At 41.9% G+C, this 19,160-nt stretch overlaps 1 protein-coding gene across 3 annotated transcripts in view; it reads left to right on the plus strand.

Moving 5' to 3' along the window:
- usp2a (ubiquitin specific peptidase 2a) overlaps positions 1 to 19,160 on the plus strand; it is a 48,833-nt gene that overhangs the window by 1,335 nt on the left and 28,338 nt on the right. For 2 of the 3 annotated variants that reach the window (XM_030067219.1, XM_030067221.1), the window contains exons 2-3: positions 1,926 to 2,040; positions 13,169 to 14,000. In XM_030067219.1, coding sequence (XP_029923079.1) covers positions 13,230 to 14,000 — 771 coding nt within the window. In that variant the 5' untranslated portion in view covers positions 1,926 to 2,040; positions 13,169 to 13,229. The remainder of the gene's footprint in view (positions 1 to 1,925; positions 2,041 to 13,168; positions 14,001 to 19,160) is intronic. The other variant, XM_030067220.1, reaches the window with a different exon arrangement.

A 19,160-nucleotide genomic window follows, 5' to 3' on the forward strand; every position in this document is an offset into this window, starting at 1 on the left:
GTGTATTAATAAGGCACTCCACAGATCAGCACTGTAGCTGTTCAAATACAAAGGAGTTGACAATATATTGGAAACACCATATGAAACAGGATTTTAACTCTGAGGGAACAAAATCACAGTTACATAGGAGCTTCGTATTAAGCTGAATGGCAATGACCAGTATGCACTAGTTTTAAAAGAGGTTGTGCTAGCACTACCTTTGGACGTGACTCTTCAAAGCAACAGGCAGAAAGTCCTGACAACATACAGGATTTATGGCATTTTCTATTGTGGAACAGTGTAATTGGAGCATCATGGATGCCTTGATGATCACCACCAATCATATTCACCACCGCTTCTCTTCTGGTTAGGATTTTCATTTCTGTGAAACCAGTCAACCTGCTTCATACGGTAGTGTGCTAGTCTAGCTGCTTACCCAGCTTGGCCTATAAAAAGCCTTAATGCTAGTCCTTTAAGAGCAAATTGGAATGCCAGTGAGTGTTGAGTGACCTGTAGAGGTCATAGGCATCTGCTATATTTACCGGCCTTGTAACTTGATCTGTGGCATTCTGGATCACTGTGCTCATACTATCCCTCCCTGGCTCCTCTCACACTCTGGGGCCACAGCCTCCCAAATAGCACCCCGTTGCTTTCTGTCTATTGGCCCGACCCGCTCAGAACAACAAGGGTGAGCAGCCTCTTTATGCACCAATTTAATCGCCACTCTTCCCTTTCTTCTTTTAGGTACCTGCTTGTCAGTTGCCTGATGTGTGTGTGTGTGTGTGTGTGTGTGTGCTGTAGGCTGCACCTTCCTAGGGAGACGGTGACGGAAGATATGGGATAACATTTCAAAAAGTGCTACGTATTTCTAGAAGGACTAGAAGAGCTAGAACTGCTTCTCAGGTCAGGGTGTATCACTTTTAGTGCGGTGTGAATTTTTCCAGCAGAGATAGTTGGTAGGTCGCGATAGCAAGGTGTGAGCTTTGAAACCATTGCTGGAACATAAAGCTTTACGAGATGAAGCCAGGTTATCAACTTTCTCTTTACCTGAGCCTCATAATAGAGCAACTTTTACAGATTTGATAAAATGAGCTGAAGGATGCATCATTAATCTTTAATAGTTGGACATGAAATCCGGAGAACGTGTTGACCGGTGGCGTGTATGCTCACTTGCCCTTATTTATGCTGTGGTTTTCTTCTGTAAAGTGAAACTGTTTGGGAAGAAAGCACAACATGGAGCCCTAGATGGAGCTGCTGATTTCTGCTGTCTTGGTCTATTTTTCAGCCATCTGGACCTATAAGCAGGATAATATTTCTCATAAGCAACATTTACTGTTCTTGTAGGGCCACTCTGCCCAGCCAGATTGTTTTATAATGCAGTGTAGTGATAGTATATATTTGCTGATTTCAGCTTATCACATTGCAGTTATCTCAAACAAATTCTCAGTCCCAGTCAGCTGGAATCAGATGCTGCCAACATGCCAAGATATCAGCTGTTTCAAACTTGGGGCAGTTGTCTCTTCAGGTTGGATGGTGTGTGCATTGTGTTCCGGGCTGCAACTAATAGTTATTTTCAATTTAGATTAATCTATCAATTTTTTCAATCATTTAGTATAAAATATCTCAGAGTCTCATGGGAAGTGATCAGATCCCAAAGTGATGTCTTTAAATTGCTTCCTTTTTTGTCTGACTGGAAGTCAAGAAAACAAAGTATTGATTTCGCAGCAATATGAACAGAAAAATGCAACTTTAGCATGTTAGTGATTTTAGTGAAGCTGTAGTCAGACCATATTTGGCACTTTTTTTTCTCAATAAATAACTAAAACGATTAATAGACTCAAAATTTATAATAAATACATTTTTTTGTCGCTCAACTAATAAATGAATTGACTAATCGTTTCAGCACTCGTGTTGCTGACTTGTAACATGTATGTGTGTTTCCTCAGCAGTGATTGGTGACAAAGCCTCTGTGTGTACACTGCGGGGTGGCTACTGTAGGATGAGCTGCCCCAGTGCCATTGCTGTCTGTGGGGATTGACACACACGCTACACATTCAGCAGGTAAGAATTAAGAACACACCCCCCCCCCGCAAGTGTCACCCTGTGAGGTGTGAGGTGAGATGGATGAGGATAAAAGTCAAAGTAATGAGGAAAAGTGACTCTAGCATGAGGTTATTATCCTACAGATGAGTCAGCCACAGTAATGACTAAACTGGTAAAAGAGTTTGAGCACGTCAGTCCCTCTCCATCTCACATCACCACTTCTAGCTGGAACTTAATCACATCATGACATTAATATTTGTGGCAGCTTTCACTGCCAAAAGGTTTCTACGATGACAACATCACCAAGAACAAAACGGTAAAATCAACATTCAACATTTTTGCTCATGTATGCACTATCAGCACATAAGTGGAATATATCCGGAGTGTATCCAGTACTGAAGTTGTAATTCAGTGCATCTGCAATGTAATGAAGTAGCACCAACCGATCTTCCCATTTGAAACAAATTCACTTCCACTGGAGGGATAACATTAAGTTACATATGACATATCTGACTTCTATTAGTGACTGGTTGCAACCACAACAACATCAACAGGACATCATGCATCACCTGCCATAGAAGTCTCTGGCACACTCCCCCTCCTTCACCCCTCCTGTCTCCTTGGATTACAGTTGCCTGTAATTGACACAAACAGTAAAGCCAAATTTTCCTAGTGGAGAGGTGTAACAAAGCTAATTAGAGCGGAGAGATCCAACAGAACGCCTTGGTCAAAAGGTAATACAGTCCATCACAATGCTTAATACTGGAGGAAGAAAACGGTCTGTTCCTTTGTTTTTTTGGCTTGACAGTGAGGCTTTTTTGTCTTTGTAGCTTGCAACACTGGTTGCATGCTTGTAATGTAGCATCGTTCTCTGTTGTTGAGTAGTTGGAAATTACGAAAATGACAACTATGATGGGTGTGTGTCTTTGTCTTGACACATCTGTGAATGGGATGGAAGTTTCCATTCCAAAACAGTACATTCTTGAAAGTGAGTTTTGAAATCCATAAATCTCAGCACCTGGTGAATGACCTGTTTTATCACTGGTACCCTTCAACAACCGCATCAAGTCCCAAAAAATGTGACAAAGGAGACAAGGGATTTTTTTTTCTATAGAAGTAGAGATGTTGTAGATTGGGCCAGTGGTTTTCGAATTTTTTGGGTCTGAAGCAGACGAAAGGGCAAATCTTAAGGCACTCCTACATATAGAGGCACCTTACACATGTGCGTAAACACCGTATTCACTGGGGGCTTGGTTAGCAGGATTGGCCAAGTCAAATCTTGTCAACTCAGAGATAATTATGAATAAGAAAAAGTGCAGTTTCAAGAACACTGCAAAACTGGTATGTGAAACTAACATCTTATAAAAAAGTGATGTTAACGGCAACTATAGCATTTTATGTGCAGTGAAACCTAGCACAAGGCACCAATTCCTGTATTCCTGTTTTTACTAACATAAGTCTTTTTGAAAATGTATTAGCTAGTCAAAACAGAGAGCGCACTCTCTTGAAAACAAACCCAAAAGCAATGAATGGAGGGGTCATGTCAGCTCTGTACATTGATTCGGAGAGAGAGAGAGAGCGAAAGACACACAAGGAAGCATTCCACATAGATATCCATTTAGACTTTTGTAGCACATGCCTGTTACTGTCTACTTACTGCAAACTCACTGTATCAGCTGATGCAGAGCGACAGTAAAACCGAGTGGGGAACATGAACCAGGCCTACTCAGACTGAACATACAGGATACAATTAAATATATGTAATTAAATAGAAAAAAAAAAAAAAAAAAAAAACAGTATTGGGAAGTGACTGCTTGCACAAATGTTAATTATGTTGCATTAAAAATTTACACAGGGTGTTTTGTGAAGCTGTGCTGTCTTTACACAGCTGACCCAGTTAAAGTGCCATAGCAGAGGCGGAATAGAATTAATCATGAACTGTTTCCATAAGCATTCATTGAGCCATCTTCAGCCCAGTGTGATCACGTGAAGCATTCTGTCTCATGCAGCAGTAATCATATGGATTATTGCTGTGTGATATGCCCATTTATGTGTCAGATACTGTAGATTCAAGATGTTTCTCTTGATATTTGTACATTAGCTTTGCCTGTTTGAACTGAAACCAAGTCTCCATTAACCTAAATTTTGTTTTTCTGCAGTTCTCTCTTACCTCAAGTAGTCAACACTTGACTGTTTGCCGTAGCTCAACTTTCACAACACCTTATGTACAGGTGATGGAGCTCTTGTTGTGGCCTGAGATGGTGACTATAGCATTTGTTCTTGCTCTAGGTTCATCTACATACATATTGGGTTAGGCTGGCTTTTCTCCTTAGTGGTGGTCCGGGCCCAGAACTGGGTTATTTTTTCTTACTTCTCCCCAGTTTGATCCTTATTGTTCAAAGGCAGCTTTAAACGTGCAACTGTTTTGAAAACCTCCATGAAGATGACAGTGCCTGACACCCAGGCCAGCAGCTATGGGAGACACTAAAGCGGACGTCACCAGAACCAGCCCCGCTCCTGAAGTTAGAGTTACGGTTAAGGTTAGGTAAAGGTAAAGGGTTAGGGTTAGATGTATCCAGCTACGTCACTTTTGGTATCCCGACTCGGACCTGTGCATAGGCCAGTGCCAGTGGAGTCTGCTTAGAGGCTCCCATTGTGTATGTGTGTTGAAAAGTGAACTTGTTTTGCTAATGTAAATTAATGCTGTTAACTGCTGGTTGCTGTACCTTTTAGGCCAGCCTACTGTCATTGATATGAGCTTCAATCAGTCAGTGGTATAGCAAAGACGGATAGGCATTTAAAATAATAATGGTGTTTAACTGAGGAGACTACTGGCTCAATGAATAAAAAAATCAAGCCATTTAGCTGCAGAGGTTGGACCATTAATCAATGTAGCCTCCAGCTTCAGTCCTTTCCAGATCAGTTGTACCTTGTGGCCTCTCCCTGGAGTCACTAGCAGATGGTGGTTATTATAAATGCCAGTTAGCCCTTCCTGTAACAAGTGCTTATAATTTAGGCTTTCTTTGAAAAGTGTGCTCACAATCAGTAGAAAATGCATATTGAATGCTTGAATATATTGCTGAAACCATGCGTTGACTAATCAATTAGTGGATCAGTAGAAAATGAATTGATTCAAAAATTTATTAAGCTCTGTAACCATCAATGTAAAAATACCAAACATTTGTGTGTCACAACTTCATAAAGCTTCTTCCCCCAGGCTGTCAAAGCCATCACCCCACCTCCACCCAGCATAACCATCAAAGCCATCAACCCACCCCCACCCATCCCACCCAAAGACTGACACTGAAATAACACACACACACACACACACCACCAAGTGCAATATCCCCCCTACCCCACAGACACATACCTGTTCTCCTTTGCACCTTTAGCTTGGCACAACTTTTGGCACAACTTTTGCACTACAACACACACCCATAACCTGTATTTATTACATATATTTTTGATACTACTGTACATATTGTTTTGATACTACTGTACATTCATTCATCATCTTCTAAACCGCTAATCCTCACTAGGGTCACGGGGGGAGTGCTGGAGCCTATCCCAGCGCAGATAGGGCGAAGGCACTACTACATATTGTACATATTGTTGCTACATTGTTTTTTATTTATTATTTATTATTTATTTATTGACTGTTAAAACTGTTTCCTACTGTCTGTTTTGTTTGAGTGTCCTTTTTCGCTGCCTGTAGAGAGCTGCTAAACTGATTTTCACAGTAATGTTGGTGAGAATGTTAACAGTGACAATAAAGGATTCTCATTCTTATTATTCTTATAAATGCAAAGTTTTGATTGCTTGCCTTTTTCCATAGAGTTATTTTAAGACATCACGTTGGCCTCTGGCAGATGAGAATTTGACAAAATTTTTAAATTTTATAGACTAAATTATTAATCGGTTAAGTAAAAAACTAGTTGATAACGACAATGACAAAAAAACAATTGTTGCAGCCCTATTTGAATTACGATATTTATGGGATGTGTTTTGTTTTTAATACTTTATTCATATAGAAAATGACTAGCCAGCCTAATTGAAATTTACCTGGGCTGTGCGTGATTTTGGCCTGTTTGTTATGGTCTTTCTAGTCAATTTTCTATTCCTGTTGCTGCTGCAGATTGAAACAGTTACAGTGACAAATTACTGAGCAGTGATTTTTGTTATTCCATCATAGCAAGTTAAGCTTGGAGAAGGTCAGACTTTGGCTTGTTGAAGTAGTCAAGCTTCATTTTAGTATGAACCAGCTTGGAAACCAGTTGTAATAGGCTGAAAGGGAAGGCAGAGGCGTCAATGTGGCCCTCACAGACACCAGCAGTCTCTTATCTGCTCACATTTCAGGGTATATATAGCTGCCTGTAAGATCTGTCCAAACCAAGCTCTGCTCAGAGCGCTGCTAATGGCCTCCATGTCGATTTCCAACATTATTCCCTGTGAGCACAATGCTGTGTCTCTTGGTTTTTTGCCCAGTGGCAACTGTTCAGTTATAATGATACAGCTGTTTGGATCCAGATTAACATGAGGGTATTTCTAGAAAGGACAGTAGATTTTGAGGGTGTAAGATAAGGTCAGTGAGCCATCAACTGAAGTGAGTACATAAAATGATAAAGTCAACTGAAACGGCCATCATCTGATGACGGCTTGTTCTTTCTTGTGCTAAACTGCCACCAGTCTTGCTGGTAAGAGCATGTTTTCCCAAAAATCAAATCTTTTTAAAGGGCCATTGAGTATAATATGAATTTACATGATGTCCATAAGTGACCAAAAAACTGTATCACTTACATGTCTCTGTAACTAACGTGAATCTCAGTCATATTTTCAAAATAAAGCAGTGTAAAGTAGTAGATTAGACCAGAGATCCAACAGTTAGTGAAGATGTAATATGTCACAATGCAAAATACTGTAACAGTAGCACTTTTTTGGCATGAGAAGCTAGTATGTTGCAATATGGTTCACTGATTCATAGCACTGCCCTCCACTGTCACAAATCTCAGCACTTTGCCAAATAATCAGTGAGTCATTAGTACTGATCAATAACTATCAAACCGCTGCAGCTGTATTATGGTCATTTTGTGCTACGGCCCAGTCAAATCTTACTTATTGACCCTTCAGATTTTACTTAGACTGTCTTCTGTGTCAGCTGGTTGGCTTCTGCCTTGTTTTTGTTGGCATGGAAACAGGAATACTGGCCTGAGGTAGCTTTGAACTTGACCATTAGAAGCACGCTGCTCTGGCCTCGAAACTGCATTGACTCAGCTACAGAAACTGAACAATTTACAACAGCACAGCACTTCTACAAACTCTCTTGCTCTCTCTCTCTCTCTCTCTGTCTCTCTCTCATACACACACACATACACATACACAAGTGCATGCACACACTTCAAAGCACCAGGGAGAATCCATGCTGATGTTACCATTCTCCATGCAATGTCACCCCTGGACATGGCGGTGGTGGTGGCTTGCGTCATGACACACATCCTGCTAAACCCTGCTTAGATCAGAAGAATACACTTAAGATTGTTGACCTGAGGGGACAGTCTACTGTAAGAGTGACTCATTGTCTCATAATAATAATTGATTTTCAGGAAAAAAAAAAAAAAAATTAAGTGAGATATTTGCTAGAACCAAAATCTGGCAAAACAAAAAGAGATGTCAAATTAATTAAAGTAACTCATTAATTCAAAGTAAAAAGCGTAATCAGATTATAAACCTTTCTCTTTTCTGAGTTAAAGGCTTAAATGCAGTTGCTTAGCACTGAAAAAGTTAGAAATCTTAAATTTGAACTTCTGACACCTGCAGATACCATAGAAGTGAAACAGCAAGTTTGCAGCAACTTTCTGTCATATAGTCAACTCTGCCACTAGCTTGACAACTTTGTTAATAAAGGCTTGATAGACACTTGCTGGGCCAACCAGCTTGTTTATGGCATTTAAAATGATGCTGTAGCTGTGTTCTGACCTTCTCTTCCACTCTGTCCCATCAAATTCAGTCCTGTGTTGTTTTATTCGAGTAGCATACAGGCTTGTTAAGTGATGGAGATTATATGTAATCCCCATCACTTATTTTCTCTGTGTTTTTCTAAAGCAAGGAGTGCAATGACCATTAAGTGCAGTAACCATGCTATAACTCTGATAGTAGCAAGATTAAATTGGCTGTGGAATATGCCCTTGCTACTACTTTTAAGTCTTTTATGCGTCGGTTGCAAGCAAACAAATGCGGCTTGTTGCCACGGTAGCTATGGTAACTACCGGTTAGCACAACCTCAGGGGAGGCTGAAAATGCAGAGTAGCCAGAGTGAGAGTTTGTGTGTGTGTGTGTGTGTGTGTGTGTGTGTATGTGTATGGGAGTGTGGGAGCATGCACGTGTGTGTGCGTGTGTTGTTGTTTCCGTGGAGACACCTCCTCTCAGAAGTGAAATCCACAGTTTGCTATCACGTATCAATCCTGTGCGTCCATGTTGTTGTGTGTTGTGTACTCCCACAGGTGTGACTTGCTGTTTGCACTCCCTGTTAGCGGTATGCCCACCAGGCTCGCCTGAGCTTGTTTCACTAAGCTGCCCTGGGTCTTTGACAGGGAGACAGTGTGGTAAGAGCTGGAATACGGTCAGTTTCATGTAGTCAGAGGTTCAAAGACCCCTACCCTAAAAGAAGGGAGGGTTTCACGAATGTTCACAAATCTGATGGCAACACCCCAATTTGACAAGATTGTGACCCAGGGAGTGACCCATATGAGAGCGTTTTTGTTATTGATTCAACAATAAAGTGTTGAATCATAAAACTACACTGCAAGTGGTGTGAAAATACAGATGAGAGTGAAACCTAAGGTTAGTCATTCATGTATATTCTCTAATTGGGAACATTTTTTAGAGACTTGGAACCCACTTCATGTGCCGAACTGTCATTTGAGAACCGTTTCTTTGGTGAAGAGCCATATTTGTTCCGTAAAGTCACAGTTTTGTGAGGGAGAAAATAGAACAGATGGTGCTTTTGATCCAGGATTCTCACTTTCATTTCACTCCATTTCTTCCTTTGTATGTTCATGCATCATGCAGTGTGAGCTACGACATAAAGTAGGTTTGAACCATGATAATGAGGATGTGACTGGCCTTCCAGCTACACACTTGTTAGTCAGTGGACAATATTGCAGTGATGAGCAAGCCCAGCTTTGCTACAGCAAATGTCAGGTACAGGCATTTTATGTTAGTGTTTCCTTTACATTCATTCAGCAACTTGCCACCCCTAGTGGAGAGAATGTGCAATGAGTGAGTTGAGGTTGCCCCAGAAACACAAACAAGTGCAGGGAAGACTTTACTTGTCCATCGTGATGCACTGTAAACAGATTATAAGTCTGTTAAAAGTAGAGCTAAAATGTTTTTCCTGTATAATCATCAGTTAAATGTAATCATAATCATTACATTTAATTTATGGTATGCCATTAACTATACAGCTGACCGTTAAACTACTTAGTAATAGTAATTCTTTTTTGCAAAAAATTGAGGTTGTTGAATATTTTATTGAGTGCATATGATGCATTATAATGCCTTAAAAGCATAATTTCATGTACAGTGCTAGGTTATAAAAACAATATTTTAATTTTACTGCTACAATATGCAATATACTGGAACCAAGGTGGAATCAAAACACAAACAGCTTTGGAACAAAAAACAAAATGGCATTGGCTAAGACCACTGTGGCCAAAATCTAAAAATAAAGCACTGAGACTTTACTAGCCTTGCCGAGGCAGGCCTGTTTGTTGATGTTGTTAGCTGAGCTGGCTTAGCAGCAGTCCACTCCAGTGCCTGGGCACTGTGGCTTGCCTCTGTGTTTTGACCTGCAGTGTGTAGGCCCGTCTCCAGCGTGCTGCCTGCCTGCCTACTCCGGATCCATATGCTGAATTATTGATAAAGCTGTGGTCGAGAGGGAGAGAGACAGAGAGGGTAAGAGGGAGAGAAAGGGAGAGACCCAGAAGGGTGGCAGTGGTGGTTGAGGGGGGGGGGTTAGTTAAGAAGAAGTAGATGCACAGGGGAAGAAGGGAGGGGGCAGAGAGAGGAGAGAGAGAGAGAGAGAGAGAGAGAGAGAGATTAAAGAAATAGGAGCCTCCCCCACTGAACTCAACACGGATCAACAACACCAGATACTTTTATTTATTCAGACGCTGCTCTGCCTTGTGAACAAGAGCCTGTCTCTGCCCCGGCTGCCACAGGAACACACTGTGCTGCCTGCCTAGCATAACCTCCAACACTCAGCTGGACTCTCGCATTATAGCCATGGGGCGGGCTCACACACACACCCACACACACACCCACACACAGGCACACACTGTACAAAGAGACAGATGGGAGGTGATGTTCATACCCTGCAAAAAAAAAAAAACAGGATTTGTAATGTGAGATGTCACAAATAGCCAAGCAAAGCCCTCTGTCTTCAGTGGAAAGAGGGAAATCCATGTTTTATTTACCTTCTTTTTCTTGAGACGGTAGGGAGGTTGGGAGAGGAAGAGGGTTTAGGTGGGATTCGGTCCTAAACCATCAAGGGTGTATGTTTTTCTAGCTGTGGGGGTCTTAAAGAGGCAAAGACTAAGTTATTATGTTTCAAAGTACAGAATGACCACAATATATATGTGGAGGATTAATAGGGATGTTGACCAGTACTAGTGACTGAATGATTATGCCAGGAGTTGACATTTCTGGCATTCAAATGGGGCTGAACATTTGAATTATTATTGAAACTGCAATATGGCCAAGTGCAATATCCAAATTATAGGAGCTGTGTTTTTTGATGAAGGTAAGATATGTGATAAGTCACTGATGTAAATAAACTATTATGGTGCTACAGAGATGCTATGACCTACAAATTGTATCTTCAAGATGTCAGAAAACATGTTGGTACAGGCCTCAGCAAAAAGTATTCAGAAAACCAAATGACACCCCCTGACTCAAACCCTCATAGTGTGCAAGACAGGAATACCAAAATACCATAGCAAATGCTAAATTGCAAAAATACAAGTCTTCATTTTAGTAGCTTTTTTTGACAAAAATGCATTATAATGCAAAAATGATCATCCCTACTAAAACAGTGAATAATATCGCAATCACAGTATCTGTAAAATAAATTCAATCATTCAGCCCCACTTTCTAAACTCACTTTTCATGTCTGTTGTGGAACAGAAACTCCCTATCCTTCGGAATTCCAAAGCAATTGCAATGCCGGTGACTTGTGAAGGCAGACATATTTTATATCAATGTTGTTGCAATTTGTACTGGTTGCCAATAGGAGTCAGTAAAGGTCATAAATTACTTATACCCCTTTTCCACCGGTTTGAAGCCAGTGCCTGACTTAGCACCGGTTCTTTGTTTTTCCACCGCCCAAGCACTGGCCAAACTGGTTCCAAAACGGTTCCAGGCAAGCACCAATTTCAAGCAGGGGCTAAACAGGGGCTAGAGAAAGAACCGATGACCTGATCCACCACATCATTGGTGGGTGGGGTTACAGACCCAAATGAGAACAGCGAACGCTATCAAACGTATAGCTAAACATAGTCGTCGAACACGAATACGACGGGTAGCCAGCAATAATTGCGTTTTTTGCGTCTGGATTGCAATGTTGGCTTGTAAAGACACAAGCAGTATTTGCAACGCTACGATGGGTTGTTCATTTGTCGTCCATGTTGGTTATTGTGATTCCAAGCGAGCATCTCGCACACCCACACCCACGTGATCACGTTTTACGCTGACGTCATGACGTGGGTCTGACTTGGCTCCGCTTGGCTTTTGGCCGATGGAAAAGCAAACTGGTTCTTTGTTGGAACCAGTTAAGCACTCGCTCTAGCACCAGCACTGAACTAGCACCAGGTTCTTTTTGGTGGAAAAGGGGCATTAGTGTCCCTTTAAACACTACTCATACCTCCTCTGAAAACTATTATCACAAATATAACCCTCCTAAAATTGAGTTGCATCCTATTGTATGTGATTGTCTCAGTTGTTTCAAGGCTTATTATTAATGGTAATGTTGGATTCTGAAGTCTTTCAAATGTTTTGTACTCTGTGTGTGGAAAAGTAAGGTTAACTATGGATTAATTCCATATACTTAAGATACCATTTCACTACTACGACAGCTACAGTGCAAACAGCCTCCATGCTCCATCCTCTTCCCAACACTGATTCAAAAGACTAGTAGAGGATGCTGTGCTGTGCCGCCCTTGTACATAACACCTAATGGTGCATCAGCAAACATGCTACCTAGTGCTGGAGCTGAATCTGTGAACAGAGATCCAGTTCTGTCTCCTGGATTGAATACTGATGACACAGCTGATATTGTGTAATATCCTCTTGAGAGTCACATGATCCAGGCTTATCATATAGTGTGTATATGTTATAAGCTGCTGTCTGCTACACTAGGTAAGCCTCAAGCCTGGGCAATCAGCCATACACTATTTAAAATTCAAACTATGGGCCTATAGATGGCAATGGCACAGCATGTAATGCAGGGGTTCTCAAACATTTATGTTATGGTCCTCAAATAGACACACATTCAGCCTCACACACACCCATCTAATAAGGCTAAGGCTTTGCCCCAGGGATCCATTTGGGAACGTTTTTGTTGTTGACGTAACATTGATTTATGTAGCTGTCTCAAATGTACATGCTGGTTATAATAATTGTGAGAGTGAAAAGTTGCAAATTTCGTTACATTTTTCTTTTACAGTGACAATAAAGGCATTCTGATTCTGAAGTCATGATCACAGTAGTCATTTTTTAGATATTCTCTAATTGGAATGATTCCAAGTGAATAATAGTGACATTAAGCTGTTCCTCATTTTGCTGGGGGCCACTTGAACACTCTTAAGCACAGTAGTTGTTTAGTAGTACATTTCACATTAAGCCTAATGTGTATCGCTTTAGATTTTAGGTTTCCATGACATTAAGAAAAAAAAAAACAGCAAGTTTTCAAGTTGCTGATGCACATTCTTGCATTCTTAACCAATTTTGTCTTTTAAAAAACACATTTATGCCAAAAGGAGTAAGGATAAATGATGTCCTAACTCCTGCCCACTTTGTTACTGTAGTGTAAGTATTGATTTGATTGTTGCTGATGAACTAATACTGAGCTCTCATCTCTTTGCTCTGGCTGCAGTCGATGCAGTCTTCCAGAGGCTCTCCCTCCCTGTGGCTGAGAACCCAGCAGCAGCAGCACCATGTCCCGCGTCTCCTCCACGGCCAAGCGCTATGCTGGCTCCTCCTACACCAGCCACTACAGCTCCTATGGCTCTCCACTGACCCCGGGCCTTAGCTCTTATGGTGAGCGGGAGAAGCTGTCCTCCTACAAATCCCCCGCCTCCTCCTCAGGTTACTCCTCCTCCAGCTACCTGAGCAGCTCCGCCGCCCGCACACGCAACTACAGCACCTCATCGGAGCCCGACCGCGACCGTGGCCGAACCGTCCCACGCACCGATATCCTCGGGAGCAGCAGCAGCAGCAGCCGCCGCAGCGAGAGCCTCAGCCGAACCCATGTCAAGGGCTATGGAGGGTCAGGGTTGAGTGGGGGGTCGGTCTACTCTGGCTACAGCTCCTACTCTTCCTCCTCCTCCACTCAGCCCAGCTACCTCTCCTCCTCACCGATGGCCTCCAGCATTTCGCTTAGCCGACGCAAATCTGTGTCCCAGAGCGACCTGAGCAGGGACCTGTCCTCCTTGAGCCTCACCGACCCTTCCTCCTCCTCCTCCTCTCCTTCTTCTTCCAGCAGTGCCCTGAGGAGCTACCGCAGTCGGACCAGTGATGTGGCCGACTCGTACAGCAGCAGCTCCCGCCCCGGCTACTCAGGCCTATCACGGAGCACCACTCAGGAGGCCCTCTCACGGAGCTCCACCCACGAGGCCTTCAGCAGCAGCAGCAGCAGCAGAGGGTTCAGCTCATCATGGGAGACGAGCAGCAATGGGCACTCAAGCTCCCCTGCCAGGGACTCTACGGTAAGAAGAACTTGTGCTCAGGTTGCATCAGTAACCAGGAGCTGATTGACATAAGAATCATATGCCTCAAAAGCTTTCATACCAATTTAACTTGTTTGATTTCTGTCTGATGACCGCAAGACATGCCAAAGCCCTACATTCACTTTGTGGTTACTGAGATTAGCAGTTTTTACCAGGAGGGGGCACTATTGTTCAAGTTAAGTCCAGTGCACTTGACAGACGTCTTGGTTCGCAACAATATACCAAGCATGTTGCATCATCACTCTCTCACACATATTCCACAGGCCTACAAAGCTACTCAAACACATTGTGTGAACAATTTTAGCAATTCTGACAGCATTGTATCATCAGAATAAGAAACTGCACTATTTTGTTCAAAGCAGCAGTTCCTTTACCCTGGTTATGTGACAAATGAGCTCTTAGCACAGCTGACCTCTTGTAGCCCAGCAATTAGCTAGCTTACACCTCCCAAAACGGATGATGAGCCAGGCCTGTGAGCGACTAGCCTTGTCTTTAAGGTCAGAATTAATGACATGAGTGGGAGCGCTTCCTCCATGAAGGTCAGAGTGAGCTGACCCACTTCCCCTCCGGATTAGCCCCGATAACCACTTACAACACAGGATGGAGGGGAGCACAGAGGAGTGGGTAGGAGAGGAGCAAAAGAATGGAGGAGGAGAGTGGAGGCATGGGAAGTCACAGCAAACAGGAAACATGAAGGGAAATTCATCCGGGAGAATTTGTGGCACTTTAATTGAATTGCATTACAGTGTATTGTGAGCACATTACCAACATTTTATTATCAGTATTAGATATTAATCTTCTATACAAAGAAGTACCATACAAACATCAGAAAATTACATTCTATTTAAAATTGAAACATACCATTAAATTTACATTTACCATACAAAGAATTAAAACCCCCACTAATGTTTTGATATCATAACTGACGTGCCTCTAAAGTGTTCTTATAGTGTACCCAAAGGCCTTATCAGTGCCACTTTAATTGATGTTTTAGCAAATTATAATTATTATTTTATTCTGTGATTTCTGGTCACTATGTCTCCCTGGTCAGCTCAGGCTCAAAAAATGGCTACTACTTCATTGAAATGAATCAAAGTCAAGTGAAAGCCAAATATGAATCGTCAGCCTGACATAATATTTCCATGTGAATGCAGGGCTCAGTGAACAGAAAATGGGATCTGTCTGAAGCTGATTCACAGCAAGCAGCTTTCCACTGGTGTTCTGCTTAATCTTTTACTTAAAGAAATCCAACTAGCTTCTAATTACCGCTTCGAGTACTTAAGAGGAGCAGTAATCTCCTCATCCGGCTGGTTGTTTTCTGCCACGCTGCCCCCAGCAAACATGTATGCAAACAAAAAGCAAGCAGCCTAATAAAAAAGATCTAGGGCCCTATGAAATCTATTTGAATTTTTTTCCCCCCAATTCCATGTTTTCCATTTCCATTCCATTGCCCATGCAACTTTGACTTCTTGTGATGTCTTCTCACCTAATAGTGAAACAGCTGAAGAATGCAAATTGTAATCTTTTTCCTCTGACAGATGACACATACACAATTTCAGGTCTACATACAGTAATTATTCTGTTTTAATTCATACTTGCATCTTTCATTACTCCTTAAAGCACATTTGAGACAAAAACACATTATAAATGAATTTGTCACAAACTAAAGTATGACTTCAGTACATGTGTAGAGGGAGAGAAAAGTTGAGTGAGGTTTCACAACAATAACAGCTAACTTATGTTGTGAAGGGGCTGCCTGCTGTCATGATGCATCATACTTGGAAAACTAATCCCGGCCTTACTTTAGCATCATCATGCAAGGGCTCTTGCTTATGTGATTTTGCGTCTCTGTTCGGTAATAGATGAACTTGACCTATCCACACAGCATTTCATAATCCAAGGTTCTCTTGAGTCTAAGATGAAGATCACCATATCACCATGCGACCAGTGGCTGACTTATAGAGCAGTGAAGGAAGTCTGTGTTGAAAAAATGAAGTACTGAATAAAAAGAATTCCTTGTTAAGTGATAACACTCAGTGGACGGTGTATTACTGTAAGCCTGCAGCTCATAATGATCAAATACAAGGATACTGTGTCATGCGGGTTTACCAGGCCTTGGGCCAAAAACATGTTCAGAACACGTCTCTTCATTCAAAACTGATAAATCATCTCTGTCAGAAGATGAAAAAAGATGCTGACAAATGTTATCGCATTATGTGTCAGGCATCTTTTCAGTGACTTTAGGAAACATAAGTAGCTGAGCTGCTGACTTAAGCGACAGCAAATTGTAATTTGTTTGGCACTGCAGTGGAAATCTGCAGAATGGCAAGCTTGAACTGGACCTCATGTCATTCTGGTTTAGCCTATCAAGTAGACTAATCAACACCTATCTATCAGCCAGGAAGTGAGAGTCCGGGGAGTTTTAATTGGATGTCACCAGTTGGAGTATTCGTAGTGTTAATTAACCCCAGGCCTCTGTCATTCCAGTCAGGATTAATCACCTTCAGTGCCCCCAGGGCTGGGCATCTGGAGCAATAAAGCTAATCAAGTCTGCAGAAATCAGCCTTACTAAGTGTCCTCAGTTGGAAATTAGACTACAAGGCTTATTATGCATATCATTCACTGCTGTGTTTGTATGTGACTGTACTGGTGTTTGGTAGCCCCAGTATATGCATTTTAGTCATGTGGAGAGGACATCAAGCAAAACCTGTTCCTGTACCAGTACCTGGTTAAACATGAATTAAGACCTTATTACAAAACTTAGCACTCTCCCTCTAAAATCAGAATATGTTGGTGATCCGTGATTGAATCAACACTTCATTTAAATAATGTGACAACATTCTGCTCATTGCCTTCTTCTTAAAAATGTTTAAAATAAGGGGCAAACAAAGTTTTATTTGTTAATGTTGAAAATTTATTGAATTAGGTGCTACTTGGTGTGTTGGATGAGTGGCTCCTAACCATCCATTAAAAGTCTTCAGTCATGTTGCACAAGATACTTACTGATGAGCCAGGCAACCATGGCTGCCAAATTTCTTAACAGAGTTTGTTGTAATGTTCCATTCATGCAGGAGGACTGCACGTATTGAAGGCTCTCTGTGTGTGTGTGTTTGCTTGGTTGTGCATGTGATGTCTACTACGTGCATGAATAGAGGTACAGTTTGTCTGTGAAGGCTTAGTTCATTGTGACCACATTAGAAGTCCCCAGGATGTTACAATGATAGGTATGATGTACAGTGTGTGAGGTGTCCTGCCCTGCCCTTGGTCACTACAGTCACAAGTGGTGTGGTTTGTGAAGGCAAATGTCAGGAATGAGCTCATGACTGATGAAAGTCAGAATGACAGCTCCTATGACCACTTCCCATCTTTCATCCTTTGTTAGCCTTAGGCAATACAGTACAGTTGCCTTTTGTTTTCATGGACTTCAAAATTGAAAGGACAGAATCTCGTTTTACATGGATCCCCTCCAGCATGATACCTCTGTTACACACAGCTTTCCAAACCCATTTTTAACCCAAACTCCAGCTCTCTAATCACTTCTCGCTTGGTGGACCAACAGCTAAATGTCTCTTCACCTGAATTTTGCTCATCTCTTGCCTCCTACCATCTCCCCAAAATTATATCACCATCACCTCCCCATTCTCCTGCCAAAATTATATTGAACACAGTCCCGTGGGGGTGTTTCAGCTCAAGCTTGATCCGTGATCGAGAGCTGACTCCACAGTGCTGTGTCACAGCCAAAGATGTTACACAAGCGTTCACTTATTTATACAAACCACATATTCTTCTCACTTGCATTCCAGTCTTAATATGTAGAATCTCAAACAAGTGGTGATTTGTTGTCTGATCTATTTTTGCCAGTCCACCAGTGAAGCTGACAGCTGATCCATATGTAAGTGTAATCAGTGGTTGTATCACTGCTACAGGATGACTTAGAAAATGAAACCTAGCTTTCCCCTTGTCATTGTAATGTCAGGTTGTAAAGTTTGTAATTATGGCAGAGTGTCTTGAAATAGCTTTGGCCAAGTAAACACCATCCTGGTGGTTTCTTAATAGCTTACAGCACAAAAATAGCAGCTGCTGGGTGGTCATGTTAATCTTATGCCATGTGTAATGCCGAATATTCAAATGGGGGTGGGGGGGGTGGGGGGGGGGCGTAAATCATGCCATCCTCCTGCTTCTGCAAAATTGTAACGTAACTGCGAATCGCAGCGTTGCACAATCTATAATCAAATGATAATAATAATCAACCAGATCCGGCAGACCTGACCTGGTGGCCACGCACTCCGTGCGGTGCTAGCCGGCACCGAGCAGGCACGGCTCCCCCAAAATTTCACAATGTTTCCAGCCAGGGAAGCTCATGTCACTACTAGGGGAGCCGAGCTCCCCTTTGCTCCCCCTTATTTCGCACACTGTCCAAAAGCATCTGTATTTTTAAAAATCTTCAAAAACTCATATTGGTTAAACTCTATTTACAACTGTGCCATGGTAAATGTTATTATCAAGCTTTTTGCAGGTGCTGCAAATGTGTTATAAACTGGGGGTTTTGCAAAGTGTTACATTGTTCTAAATTTGGGCCAATCTATTTTCAGACTTTCTCGAACTTTCCCTCACACTTTAAAAAATATCAGCCCATGTTCCTGTTATGGCCATTTCAACAATGCCACAGTGTCACAGCTGATGAAATTTGCCTTGAGTTTGCCTCTAGTGATTCTGTTCCTGCTTTGTGTCTAGACTTGTGTTGAGTCAACAATATTTTGAGACTGCCTGACTCTCCGTTTGCCACCTTGGTCAGACAGCTTATGGTTTGATTAGAAAAAATCTGTCTGGTATGAGTTGGAGCTGTGCTGTGTTCGTTGAAAAATAAGGGCCACTACTTGAGTAGTTCAGCTCTATAAAGTTGTTATTGTGGGACTATATTATTCTATGGGTCACCATATGGCATATCATTCATGGCAACTAGTTTACCTTCATATTTTTCAAAACTGATGTCCAGGAGTATGCATTAGTTGTGATATTTGGATCTTGACCTCAAATCAAAGCAAGATGACTCAGTATTCTTTTTACACATAGAAGGATGTCAGTGCTTCCTTAGTTTGTTACTTTTTCATTGAATTAATGGAGTGGAGTGGTGCTCTA

The sequence above is a fragment of the Myripristis murdjan genome, chromosome 13 (genome assembly GCF_902150065.1).
Source record: "Myripristis murdjan chromosome 13, fMyrMur1.1, whole genome shotgun sequence".
In the NCBI taxonomy this organism is placed as follows: domain Eukaryota; kingdom Metazoa; phylum Chordata; class Actinopteri; order Holocentriformes; family Holocentridae; genus Myripristis; species Myripristis murdjan.